Below are 14,619 nucleotides of genomic sequence, written 5' to 3' on the forward strand. Positions count from 1 at the left end.
CTTCTAAATAACCATATTATATTACACATCACACAGCCTTGTGGAGTTGAATTCTTCACTAACACAATGTTCTGACTCTGAAATGCTGTCTGTCTGTCTGTCTGTCTGTCTGTCTGTCTGTCTGTCTGTCTGTCTGTCTGTCTGTCTGTCTGTCTGTCTGTCTGTCTGTCTGTCTGTCTGTCTGTCTGTCTGTCTGTCTGTCTGTCTGTCTGTCTGTCTGTCTGTCTGTCTGTCTGTCTGTCTGTCTGTCTGTCTGTCTGTCTGTCTGTCTGTCTGTCTGTCTGTCTGTCTGTCTGTCTGTCTGTCTGTCTGTCTGTCTGTCTGTCTGTCTGTCTGTCTGTCTGTCTGTCTGTCTGTCTGTCTGTCTGTCTGTCTGTCTGTCTGTCTGTCTGTCTGTCTTAATTAAATTCAAAGGGCTTTATTGGCATGGAAACATATTGTTTCATTGTTTCAGTAACAGTCAACATTGCCAAAGCAAATGGAATAGACAATAAACAAAAGGGAAGTAAACAAGGGAAACATTAGTAAACAGTACACTCACAACATTTTTAAAAGAATATAGACATTTCAAATGTTATATTAGTGGCTATGTGTTGTAACAATGTGCACATAGTTGAAGTATAAAAGGTAAAATAACCAGATAAATATAAGTTGTATTTATAATGTTGTTTGTGTTCCACTGGTTTCCCTTTTCTCATGGCAACGGGCCACACATCTTACTGCTGTGATGGCACACATGGGAGATATGAGAGTTTATAAATGTTTGATTTGTTTTCAAATTATTTGTGGGTCTGTGTAACCTGAGAGAAATATGTGTCTCTAATATGGTCATACATTTGGTAGGAGGTTAGGAAGTGCAGCTCAGTTTCCACCTCATTTTGTGGACAGTATGCACGGCACATAGACTGTCTTCTCTTGAGAGCCAGGTCTGCCTACGGCGGCCTTTCTCAATAGCAAGGCTATGCTCACTGAGTCTGTACATAGTCCAAGGTTTCCTTAATTTTGGGTCAGTCACAGTGGTCAGGTATTCTGCCACTGTGTACTCTCTGTTTAGGGACTGTTTAGATAGCATTCCAATTGGCTTCAATTTTTTGGTTGATGTTTTCTCATGATTTGGTGTGGTCTAAATGTGTTGTTGTCCTGGGTCTCTGTGGGGTGTGTTTGTGTTTGTGAACAGAGCCCAAGAACCAGCTGGCTGAGGGGACTCTTCTCCAGGTTCATCTTTCTGTAGGTGATGACTCTGTGGGGTGTGTTTGTGAACAGAGCCCCAGGACCAGCTGGCTGAGGGGACTCTTCTCTAGGTTCATCTCTCTGTAGGTCAGGGCTCTGAGGGGACTCTTCTCCAGGTTCATCTCTCTGTAGGTCAGGGCTCTGAGGGGTGTGTCTCCAGGTTCATCTCTCTGTAGGTCAGGGCTCTGAGGGGACTCTTCTCCAGGTTCATCTCTCTGTAGGTCAGGGCTCTGAGGGGACTCTTCTCCAGGTTCATCTCTCTGTAGGTCAGGGCTCTGAGGGGACTCTTCTCCAGGTTCATCTCTCTGTAGGTCAGGGCTCTGTGGGGTGTGTCTCCAGGTTCATCTCTCTGTAGGTCAGGGCTCTGAGGGGACTCTTCTCCAGGTTCATCTCTCTGTAGGTCAGGGCTCTGAGGGGTGTGTCTCCAGGTTCATCTCTCTGTAGGTCAGGGCTCTGAGGGGACTCTTCTCCAGGTTCATCTCTCTGTAGGTCAGGGCTCTGAGGGGACTCTTCTCCAGGTCCATCTCTCTGTAGGTCAGGGCTCTGTGGGGTGTGTCTCCAGGTTCATCTCTCTGTAGGTCAGGGCTCTGAGGGGACTCTTCTCCAGGTTCATCTCTCTGTAGGTCAGGGCTCTGTGGGGACTCTTCTCCAGGTCCATCTCTCTGTAGGTCAGGGCTCTGTGGGGTGTGTCTCCAGGTTCATCTCTCTGTAGGTCAGGGCTCTGTGGGGACTCTTCTCCAGGTTCATCTCTCTGTAGGTCAGGGCTTTGTGGTGGAATGTGTGAGCATCACCTCCTTTTAGGTGGTTGTAGAATTGAAGGTCTATTTTCTGGATGTTGATAACTAGTGGATATAGTCCTCATTCTGCTCTGCATATTGTTTGGGATTTTTGCGTTGTACACAAAGTATATTTTTGAATTCTCTGTCTCTCTCTCTCTTCTCGCTGTCTCTCTCTCTCTCTTCTCCCTGTCTCTCTCTCTCTTCTCCCTGTCTCTCTCTCTTCTCCCTGTCTCTCCCTCCTACAGAACTACAGTCGTCCCCCAGTGATGGCTCTAGCAGTGCCGGTGGCAGTGAGGTTTCTACAGAGAGGCAACAGAGAGCTCAGTAGAAACATGTCCAGTTATCTCTCTCTGGCTGCCATGGCTAAGGCTGAACTACTGGCTGAACACACAGAGGCTATCACCTGCAGCGTGCTGGGAGGTAGGACACACACACACACACACACACACACACACACACACACACACACACACACACACACACACACACACACACACACACACACACATACATACACTGAGTGTACAAAACATTAGGAACACCTTCCTAATATTGAGTTGCATCCCTCCTTTTTGCCCTCAGAACAGCCTCAATTCATCGGGGCATGGACTCCATAAGGTGTTGAAAGCGTTCCACAGGGATGCTGGCCCATGTTGACTCCAATGCTTCCCACAGTTGTGTCAAGTTGGCTGGATGTCCTTTGGGTGATGGACCGTTCTTGATACACACAGGAAACTGTTGAGTGTGAAAAACCCAGCAGCTTTGTAGTTCTTGACACACTCAAACCGGTGCGCCTGGCACCTACAACCATACCCTGTTCAAAGGCATTTACATATTTTGTCTTGCCCATTCACCCTCTGAATGGCACACAATCCATGTCTCAATTGTCTCAAGGCTTAAAATGGATTGAAGTGGATTTAACAAGTGACATCACTAAGGGATCATAACTTTCACCTGGTCAGTCTATGTCATGGAAAGAGCTAATGTTATGTACACTCGTTTAGAGCTCTGGTGTTTAGGGCTCTGGTGTCTAGGGCTCTGGTGTCTAGGGCCCTGGTGTCTAGGGCCCTGGTGTCTAGGGCCCTGGTGTCTAGGGCCCTGTTGTCTAGGGCCCTGGTGCCTAGGGCCCTGGTGCCTAGGGCTCTGGTGCCTAGGGCTCTGGTGTCTAGGGCCCTGGTGTCTAGGGCCCTGGTGTCTAGGGCCCTGGTGTCTAGGGCTCTGGTGTCTAGGGCCCTGATGCCTAGGGCTCTGGTGCCTAGGGCCCTGGTGCCTAGGGCCCTGGTGCCTATGGCCCTGGTGTCTAGGGCCCTGGTGTCTAGGGCCCTGGTGCCTAGGGCCCTGGTGCCTATGGCTCTGGTGTTTAGGGCTCTGGTGTTTAGGGCTCTGGTGCCTAGGGCCCTGGTGCCTAGGGCTCTGGTGCCTAGGGCCCTGGTGTCTAGGGCCCTGGTGTCTAGGGCCCTGGTGTCTAGGGCTCTGGTGTCTAGGGCCCTGATGCCTAGGGCTCTGGTGCCTAGGGCCCTGGTGCCTAGGGCCCTGGTGCCTATGGCCCTGGTGTCTAGGGCCCTGGTGTCTAGGGCCCTGGTGTCTAGGGCCCTGGTGTCTAGAGCTCTGGTGTCTAGGGCCCTGGTGTCTAGGGCTCTGGGTCTAGGGCCCTGGTGTCTAGGGCTCTGGTGTCTAGAGCCCTGGTGTCTAGAGCCCTGGTGTCTAGGGCCCTGGTGTCTAGGGCTCTGGTGTCTAGGGCTCTGGTGTCTAGGGCCCTGGTGTCTAGGGCCCTGGTGTCTAGGGCCCTGTTGTCTAGGGCTCTGGTGTCTAGGGCCCTGGTGCCTAGGGCCCTGGTGCCTAGGGCTCTGGTGTCTAGGGCACTGGTGTCTAGGGCACTGGTGTCTAGGGCCCTGGTGTCTAGGGCTCTGGTGTCTAGGGCCCTGGTGCCTAGGGCCCTGGTGCCTAGGGCCCTGGTGCCTAGGGCCCTGGTGCCTAGGGCCCTGGTGTCTAGGGCCCTGGTGTCTAGGGCCCTGGTGTCTAGGGCCCTGGTGTCTAGGGCCCTGGTGTCTAGGGCCCTGGTGTCTAGGGCCCTGGTGTCTAGGGCTCTGGTGTCGTATAATAACCAAACACACACTCTATCCCACATCAACCAGAGTCCTCAGGATGTACTTCATTCCCAGCCCAATACTCATTTCAGTCATGATATGTGTTTAGTTGTTTCTATTCGGAAGTGCGTAATAAAATCTAATCAGAAGAGGCAGTTGAAAGAGACCAGTGTGTGTCTTGTCTGACTTGCCTTGTTTATTAAGGCCTTTCATTCTTCTGGCCAGACAGTATGTTATGTCTGACTTGCTTTGTTTAAGGCCTTTCATTCCTCAGGCCAGACAGAGCAGCATGGCTTCTAGCCTGCCTAGCTGAGGGATTACTCTTAAGAGGCCCTCAGATCTGTGGCTTAGGTTTACAAACCCACCCCTTGCTACAGCTGTCTTATGTGTTGGAGCTGGACAGGCTCAGGCTCTAAACAGGCTGTGTAGGCCGGGCCCCACTGCCCTGGACAGATAAGGATCTCCCAGCAGCGCTGTAGCCATTACTCCCTATATAAGACTCAGGAGAGAGAGTCAGGGAGGAGTGTGTGTGTGTGTGTGTGTGTGTGTGTGTGTGTGCATGCGCAGTAGAGGGCCAATGAAGGTTTTCATAAGGCCTCAAGAGATCCAGTCTAATTTAGACTGTGTTTGTGCAGGTTGATATGAATGTTTACATTAGACTTCTGGGTTGAGGTCAGTCAGTGGACTGAACTCCACTGATAAAACTAAAGAGGGACACTTAGAAATAAAGGTCGCATCTAGAACCTAAAAAGTTACTTCAGCTGTCCCCATAGGAGAAACCTTTGAATAACCCTTTTTGGTTCCACTTATAACTTTTTGGGTTCCATGTAGAACCTTTTCCATTACCGAAAAGGGTTCTACCTGGAACCATAAAGTGTTCTCCAATAGAACCAAAAAGGGTTATTCTATGTTGACAGCCGAAGAACCCTTTTGGAACCCTGTTTCTAAGAGTGTAGAGGTAAATTAGCAGTAGTAGCAGTAGTAGCAGTAGTAGCAGTAGTAGCAGTAGTAGCAGTAGTAATAGCAGCAGCAGTAGTAGTAGTAATAGTAGTAGTAATAGCAGTAGTAGTAGTAGTAATAGCAGTAGTAGTAGTAGTAGTAGCAGTAGTATTAGTAGTAGTAGTAGTAGTAGTAGTAGTAGTATTAGTATTAGTATTAGTAGTAGTAGTAGTATTAGTATTAGTATTAGTAATATTAGTATTATTAGTATTAGATGTAGTGGTGGTAATATTAGTAGTAGATGTAGTTGTAGTGGTGGTAATAGTAGTAGTAGTAGATGTAGTTGTAGTAGTAGATGTAGTTGTAGTAGATGTAGTTGTAGTAGTAGATGTAGTTGTAGTGGTGGTAATAGTAGTAGTAGATGTAGTTGTAGTGGTGGTAATAGTAGTAGTGGATGTAGTAGTTGTAAATGTAGTAGTAGTAGTAGTTGTAGTGGTGGTAATAGTAGATGTAGTTGTAGTGGTGGTAGTAGTAGTAGTAGTAGTAGATGTAGTTGTAGTGGTGGTAATAGTAGTAGTAGATGTAGTAGTAGTAGTAGTAGTAGTATTAGTAGTAGTATTAGTAGTAGTATTAGTATTAGTAATATTAGTATTATTAGTATTAGATGTAGTGGTGGTAATATTAGTAGTAGATGTAGTTGTAGTGGTGGTAATAGTAGTAGTAGTAGATGTAGTTGTAGTAGTAGATGTAGTTGTAGTAGATGTAGTTGTAGTAGTAGATGTAGTTGTAGTGGTGGTAATAGTAGTAGTAGATGTAGTTGTAGTGGTGGTAATAGTAGTAGTGGATGTAGTAGTTGTAAATGTAGTAGTAGTAGTAGTTGTAGTGGTGGTAATAGTAGATGTAGTTGTAGTGGTGGTAGTAGTAGTAGTAGTAGTAGTAGATGTAGTTGTAGTGGTGGTAATAGTAGTAGTAGATGTAGTAGTAGTAGTAGTAGATGTAGTTGTAGTGGTAGTAGTAGTAGTAGTAGTAGTAGTAGTAGTAGTAGTAGTAAATTTGTCCACAGCGATGTGAGAGACTGATCAACAACAACAGGAAGTGTTTGGTTGCAGTCATGGCAGCTAAGGGTTGCACAACCAGTTATTGAGTGTAAAGGAGCAATTACTTTTTCACACAGGGGAAATGGATGTTCCATAACTTTGTAAATCAAATAAAACAAATAAGTTTCCAATTGTTTTTGTTATTTGTAAAGTGAGGTTCCCTTTATATAATATTAGGTTTGTGTTGAAGATCTGATTACATTATATAAACAGACCACTATAGTGCCTGTGCCCACGAACGCCAAGGTACTGTAACCTGTATAAATAACGGTCGCCCCGTAGCACTCACATATGTAGCCATAAAATGCTTTGATAGGCTGGTCATGGCTCACATCAACACCATCACCCCAGACACCCTGGATCCACTCCAATTCACATACCGCTCCAAAATATCCACAAATGACGTAGTTTCTATTGCACTCAAAACTGCCCATTCCCTCCTGGACAAGAGAAACACCTGTGTGAGAATGCTTTACAATGACTACAGCTCAACACCATTAGTGTCATAGACTGAAACACCATCATTAAGTTTGCTGACAACATGACAGTGGTAAGCCTGATCACCGACGACGATGAGACAACCTACAGGGAGGAGGTCACAGACCTGGCAGTGTGGTGCCAGGACAACAAGATAAAGAAGCTGATCGTGGACTACAGGAAACGGACAGCCAAGCATGCTCTCGTTCACATCGACGGTGTGCACCATTGAGAGCATCTTGACTGGCTACATCACCGCTTGGTATGGCAACTGCTTGACATCCGACTGCAAGGCGCTACAGAGGGTAGTGCGTACAGTCCAGTACATCACTGGGGCCGAGCTCCCTGCCATCCATGACCTCTATATCAGGTGGTGTCAGAAGATGGCCCTAAAAATGGTCAAAGACTCCAGCCACCCAAGTCGTAGACTCTTTTCTCTGCTACCGCACGACAAGCGGTACCGAGCCACCAAGTCTGTTCTCCAACAGGACCCAGAACAGCTTCTACCCCCAAGCCATAAGACTGATAAATAGTCATTTAAATAGTTTACCAAATACAGTGGCAAGAAATATTATGTGAACCCTTTGAAATTACCTGGTTTTCTGCATAAATTGTACCTAAAATTTGATCTGATCTTCAACTTCAAGTCACAACAATAGACAAACACAGTGTGCTGTATTTTTCTTGTCTATGTTGAATACATATTTTAAACATTCACAGTGTAGGTTGGAAAAAGTATGTGAACCCCTAGGCTAATGACTTCTCCAAAAGCTAATTGGAGTCAGGAGTCAGCTAAGCTAGAGTTGAATCAATGAGACGAGATTGGAGATGTTGGTTAGAGCTGCCCTGCACTATAAAAAACACTCACAAAATTTGAGTTTGCTATTTACAAGAAGCATTGCCTGATGTGAACCATGCCTCAAACAAAAGAGATCTCAGCAGGCCTAAGATTGAGAATTGTTGCCTTGCATAAAGCTGGAAAGTGTTACAAAAGTATCTCTAAAAGTCAGTCCACGGTATGACAAATTGTCTATAAATGGAGAAATTTCAGCACTGTTGCTACTCTCCCTGGGAGTGGCCGTCTTGCAAAGATGACTGCAAGAGCACAGCGCAGAATGCTCAATGAGGTTAAGAAGAATCCTAGAGTGTCAGCTAAAGACTTACAGAAATCTCTGGAAGATGCTAACATCTCTGTTGATGAGTCTACAATACGTAAAACACTAAACAAGAATGGTGTTCATGGGAGGACACCATGGAAGAAGCCACTGCTGTCCAAAAAAAACATTGCTGCGCGTCTGAAGTTCGCAAAAGAGCACCTGGATGTTCCACAGCACTTCTGGCAAATTATTCTGTGGACAGATGAAACTAAAGTTGTGTTGTTTGGAAGGAACACACAACACTGTGTGGAGAAAAAAAGGCACAGAGTTTCGAGTCAAGTCCAAGTCGAGTTGTCAAGTTTTTTCAAGTCAAGTCTCAAGTCAAGTTAAAAAAAAAATCTATACAAGCAATGACTTGTTCAACTACACATTTTTGTCTATGTATTGAGGCTGCCAGACCAGCCTTTTCATTACTTTGTATACAACATATTTTGATTATATAATAATGAATTTTAACAACAAATTCCAAATGCAATTTTCACATCAATTTCAAGTAATTTCATACCAAAAGACCAGTAGGCCTATGCTAGTAATTGAAGCCCCATTGCTGGTGAGCTTACAAGGTAAACAGTTGATCTTGATCACCAAACAATATTTGGAGCTGAATATTTATTAATGTCAATCCTCTCTCCAAACAATTTGATATTTGCGCTGCATCCGATCCTATCAGCAATCTATTCGCTAGCTCAGTGGTTCTCAAACTTTTTCACCTGCGACCCCCCCCCCCCCCCCCCCCCCCAAAAAAAAGGAGTGGTTCAAAGCTCGCGCCCCCCCCTCCCCCCTCGCGCGCACGTACAATCGCTGCGCAAATGTTGCCTGTCATTACAGCTGTAAACAGTGATGCATTTACATAGCGCAATACACAGAAATAAACTGCATTTTACACCTACGTTTTTGAGATGTAAGTCATTCATGTCATTCATCTTGTCACTCCTCTGGAGTCCAGGAAAACAGGATAATAAGGTCTGTATGGAGGTCGCACGAGAAGGAAAGCAAGGTCTGTCTGCACCGTGCCTGTCACGTTGGAGGGCCGCCTGCCTGTAGGCTCGTTGCCAACTGAGTAGACCCTTTCTTCCTCACAAATATCGTAATAAATTCATGAGATTATATGTTAGGCCTACATCTTCATCCCGTAATATTCCATTTGATTTGTTTAACCAGGCAAGTCAGTTAAGAAAAAATTAGATGAGTACCTTAGACCGCTGCGCCACTCAGGAGCCAGTGTGATGTTACAGCTATCTTCAGACATATAGCCAGTAGCCACCTTACCAAGGGCAATCTGAAATATGAAAATTATCAATCAAATCGGCAGGTAGCCTAACTTTATTGTTCTGGCAAAGATGGGTACTTAGTAGATTGCTAAACTGTATGTCACACCCTGATCTGTTTCACTTGTCTTTGTCTCCACCCCCCTCCAGGTGTCGTCCATCTTCCCCATTATCCCCTGTGTATTTATACCTGTGTTCTCTGTTTGTCGGTTGCCAGTTTGTCTTGTTTGTCAAGTCAACGAGCATTTTTGTTCTCAGCTCCTGCTTTTCCCAGTCTCTCCTTTTCAAATCAAATCAAATCAAATGTTATTTGTCACATACACATGGTTAGCAGATGTTAATGCGAGTGTAGTGAAATGCTTGTGCTTCTAGTTCCAACCATGCAGTAATATCTAACAAGTAATATAACCTAACAATTTCACAACAACTACCTTATACACACAAGTGTAAAGGAATGAATACGAATATGTACATACAACTATATGAATGAGTGATGGCCGAACAGCATAGGCAAGATGCAGTAGATGGTATAGAGTACAGTATATACATATGAGATGAGCAATGTAGGGTATGTAAAAAACAAAATACTGCATAGTTTCCTAGGAACGCGAAGCGAGGCGGCCATCTCTGTCGGCGCTGGATGTTTCTTCCCCTCTCCTGGTTTTTAACCCTTGCCTGTGTTGACTGTGCCCTCCTGCCTGACCACTCTGCCTGACCCTGACCCTGAGCCTGCCTGCCGACCGGTACCGTTGCCCACCTCTGGTTTACTGACCCCTGGCTGCCTTGACCTGTCTTTTGCTTGCTCCTGTTGGATAAACCATTGTTAATTCGACGTGTATGCATCTGGGTCTTACCTTCATACCTAGTACTGTATATATGTAGATCACTTTTACATGGATAACATAAACGTAGGCTTGCAGTCAAAACCGGAGAAAATAAAAACAAGTGCTTTCTGAACACTAATCTGGATATTCACGCACACCTTTGTGCGCTAATGCTGATCGCTGTTCATTGGTCAACAATCAAGACACGCAACATGTTGGTTCTGAAGCACAGATGAGATGTTTAATTAGACAATGATTTGGTGCAATACCGTGGGCCTATGCCTGAAATCAGATCAAATCGCTATAAGTATAAGATGCATGTAGCCAATTTAAAATATGTATGAAAAATTCCCATTCAGTTTCGTACTCGCGACCCCACAAAACCTTCTCCCCTTCCCTCTGTTTGGCCCCCCAGTCCGCTGTAGCTCAACCAACTTCTATTAATTGACAGTTTGCTACTCCAGGGCCAAGTGTGCATTTCACGAGCCAATCTGTTTCATGTTTTTTTTGGCAATCTGCGATGCTGCTGTTACACGTCTCTGGCTGCGTGTCATCAGTCTCTAGTCGAGTCCTGAGTCTTGAGGCTCCAAGTTCAAGTCAAGTCTCAAGTTATTTTATTTTCTGTCAAGTCGAGTCTGAAGTCATCAACTTTGAGGCTCGAGGTCATGTGCCTAGGCACTTCATTATGTTGCTTCCTCCAGGATCCCAGTTAGAGCGCCTCGTTACCCTCTTAAACATGCTTCGACATCGTTAGTGGTTTACCCCAGGGTGATCTGTTTGGCCCCCCAGTCCGGACTGTCATTAGTGTTGCTCGTTAGGGATCTGTTTGGCCCCCCAGTCCGGACTATCGTTAGTGTTGCTCGTTAGGGATCTGTTTGGCCCCCCAGTCCGGACTGTCGTTAGTGTTGCTCGTTAGGGATCTGTTTGGCCCCCCAGTCCGGACTGTCATTAGTGTTGCTCGTTAGGGATCTGTTTGGCCCCCCAGTCCGGACTGTCATTAGTGTTGCTCGTTAGGGATCTGTTTGGCCCCTCAGTCCGGACTGTCGTTAGTGTTGCTCGTTAGGGATCTGTTTGGCCCCCCAGTCCGGACTGTCGTTAGTGTTGCTCGTTAGGGATCTGTTTGGCCCCCCAGTCCGGACTGTCATTAGTGTTGCTCGTTAGGGATCTGTTTGGCCCCCCAGTCCGGACTGTCTTTAGTGTTGCTCGTTATTGATCTGTTTGGCCCCCCAGTCCGGACTGTCGTTAGTGTTGCTCGTTATTGATCTGTTTGGCCCCCCAGTCCGGACTGTCGTTAGTGTTGCTCATTAGGGATCTGTTTGGCCCCCCGGTCCTGAAACCCTCCAGACTGATTAATAGAACTGCTGGTAGAGGTTACCACAGAGGATCTAGTAGTCTGTGTGGTCTGTGTGTTGTGGGTCTGTGTGTGTGTGTGTGTTGTGGGTCTGTGTGTGTGTGCGTGTTGCGGGTCTGTGTTGTGTGTCTGTGTGTGTGCGTGTGTCGTGTGTGTGTGTGTGTGTGTGTGTGTGTGTGTGTGTGTGTGTGTGTGTGTGTGTGTTGTCATACAGGTCTAATGCGGCAGGGTGTGAGTAGTCTACTACAGGGGAAGAGAGCCTTCTAACAGGGCCTTTCCTAGAAGGACTAATGCATTTCTGAAAGTGCCTTCAGGAGCATACCTACAGTATGTCTGGCCCCGTCCTGGCCCCGTCCTGGCCCCATCCTGGCCCCCTTCTCTCCAACCTCCACGACCCATCATATGAAATCAAGCACTCAGGGTTAGCCGTTTGTTTATCCTGTAAATTATCCTGGATTAGGTGAACAGTGTGTGTTGTGTGGGTGCGTGTGCGTGTGTGTGTGTGTGTGCGTGTGTGTGAATAGCTCACACACTTCATGACCCGCACGGTCAGCTAACACTTCACACACATTGTGTGTTTGTGTTACTCACCTCATCCAGTTTTAGTGTGTGGCGGCCACCTGGGTGATGCAGTGCACTGCGGCCCTTCTGTGAACACCATTTTGGAAATCACCATTTTGGAAATCACCATTTTGGAAATCACCATTTTGTGAACACTCATCACATAATCAGTTACTGCCGTGCTAAGGTAAATGACTGTTCAGTATAAACATATCCCCTCTTATCGAAGCTTTCCAACTGTTTTGTGTTCTCACATACACACACAGTTACATGACAGCGTATTGGGAAATGGCTGTCACTCCCCAGTTAATACTGGCATGGTTAAATGTCATGTTTTATTGGTTTGAGGTGCCATCTGCTGCGAAACAGTGTTGATGATTTACTGTGTAATGTCTCTGTTTAAGGCATCGCCTTCCCTGTAGCTCAGTTGGTAGAGCATGGTGTTTGCAATGCCAGGGTTGTGGGTTTGATTCCCATGGGGGGCCAGCGCAGAAAAAAAAAATGTATGAAATTGTATGAAATGTATGCATTCACTACTGTAAGTTGCTCTGGATAAGAGCGTCTGCTAAATGACTAAAATGTAAAAAATGCATCATTCCTTATGTCAAGTTCAATTTTCATTTTATCAACTGTTGTATGTTGTACTTTTTGGCACATCCACCGGGTACTTGTGTGCTTTGTTACTGTGGAGAAAGGAAGGGGGGGGTGAGGTGGGGGGGGGGGGGGTCAGTCATAAGATCTTAGCCCAGTTGAATTCTGTAGCGTCACTTGAGACAGCGTTTTCCACCACCATCAACGAAACAGCAAATGATGGTATTTCTCGTTGCAGAGTGATGCTGCATCCCTCCAATAGAGTTCCAGACACACTGAAGCTGTTATGCGTTTCCTTTATTTTGGCAGTTACCTGCAGCAGATAATGATCTAGCACTGTGTGTGTGTGTGTGTGTGTGTGTGTGTGAGATCCACATGTGTACAGTATATGTGTTTTTCAACCTCTCCGTTGGCTAGCAGTGGGGCAGGCACAGTGTTAAGGTTTTACAGGCAACTACAGTAAACCCCACAGGACTACCTCATTAAGGTTTTACAGGCAACTACAGTAAACCCCACAGGACTACCTCATTAAGGTTTTACAGGCAACTACAGTAAACCCCACAGGGGTCTACCTCATTAAGGTTTTACAGGCAACTACAGTAAACCCCACAAGGGCCTACCTCATTAAGGTTTTACAGGCAACTACAGTAAACCCCACAGGGGCCTACCTCATTAAGGTTTTACAGGCAACTACAGTAAACCCCACAGGACTACCTCATTAAGGTTTTACAGGCAACTACAGTAAACCCCACAGGGGCCTACCTCATTAAGGTTTTACAGGCAACTACAGTAAACCCCACAGGACTACCTCATTAAGGTTTTACAGGCAACTACAGTAAACCCCACAGGACTACCTCATTAAGGTTTTACAGGCAACTACAGTAAACCCCACAGGACTACCTCATTAAGGTTTTACAGGCAACTACAGTAAACCCCACAGGAGCCTACCTCATTAAGGTTTTACAGGCAACTACAGTAAACCCCACAGGGGTCTACCTCATTAAGGTTTTACAGGCAACTACAGTAAACCCCCCAGGGGCCTACCTCATTATCAGATACAGAATATTTTCACACCCCTTGATGTTTTCCACATGTTGTTGTGTTACAGACTGAATTTAAAATGGATTTAATTGAGATTTGTTGTCTGCTGGCCTACACACAATACCCCATAATGTCAAAGTGGAATTATGTTTTTAGGAATTTTTTACAAATTAATTAAAAATGTTAAGCTGAAATGTCTTGAGTCAATAAGGATTCAACCCCTTTATGGCAAGCCTACATAAGTTCAGCAGTAAACATGTGCTTAACAAGTCACATAATAAGTTGCATGGACTCACTCTGTGTGCAATAATAGAGTTTAACATGATTTTTTAAAGACTATCCTCATCTCTGTACCCCACACATACAATTATCTGTAAGGTCCCTCAGTCGTGCAATGAATTTTAAACACAGAGTAATCCATAACGACCAGGAAGGTTTTCCAATGCCTCGCTAAGAAGGCCACCTATTGGTAGATGGGTCAAAATAAAATAAAAAACCGACACTGAAAATTACTTTGGATGGTGTATCAATACAAAGATACAGGCGTCCTTCCTAACTCAGTTACCGGAGAGGAAGGAAACCGCTCAGGGTTTTCACCATGAGGCCAACGGTGACTTTAAAACAGTTACAGAGTTTAATGGCTGTGATAAGAGAAAACTGAGGATGGATCAACAACATGGTAGTTACTCCACAATAATAACCTAAATGACAGAGTGAAAAGAAGGAAGCTTGTACAGAATACAAATATTCCAAAACATGCATCCTGTCCAGAATACAAAGTGTTATGTTTTGGGGAAATCCAATACAACACATTACTGAGTACCACTCCCCATATTTTCAAGCATCGTGGTGGCTGCATTTTGTTATGGGTATGCTTGTAATTGTTAAGGACTGGGGAGTTTTTCAGGATAAAAAATACATTTAATGGACCTATGCACAGGCAAAATCCTAAAGGAAAACCTGGTTCAGTCTGCTTTCCACCAGACACTGGGAGATGAATTCACCTTTCAGCAAGACAATAACCTAAAATACAAGGCTAACTCTACAGTTGCTCACCAAGAGTTGCTCACCAAGAAGACAGTGAATGTTCCTGAGTGGCCGAGTTACAGTTTTGACTTAAATCTACTTAAAAATCAATGGCAAGACCTGAAAATTGTCTTCTAACAATGATCAACAACCAATTTGACAGAGCTTGAAGAATTTTGAAAATAATAATT

General features: G+C 45.4%; 1 protein-coding gene across 1 annotated transcript in view; it reads left to right on the plus strand.

Annotated features, from left to right (window-relative positions):
* Nucleotides 1–14,619, plus strand: part of LOC106591777 (ventricular zone-expressed PH domain-containing protein) — a 202,787-nt gene that overhangs the window by 31,748 nt on the left and 156,420 nt on the right. The window contains exon 4 of the mRNA XM_082956467.1: nucleotides 2,255–2,429. Coding sequence (XP_082812593.1) covers nucleotides 2,255–2,429 — 175 coding nt within the window. The remainder of the gene's footprint in view (nucleotides 1–2,254; nucleotides 2,430–14,619) is intronic.

The sequence above is a fragment of the Salmo salar genome, chromosome 09, assembly GCF_965601325.2.
Source record: "Salmo salar chromosome 09, fSalSal1, whole genome shotgun sequence".
NCBI lineage: Eukaryota > Metazoa > Chordata > Actinopteri > Salmoniformes > Salmonidae > Salmo > Salmo salar.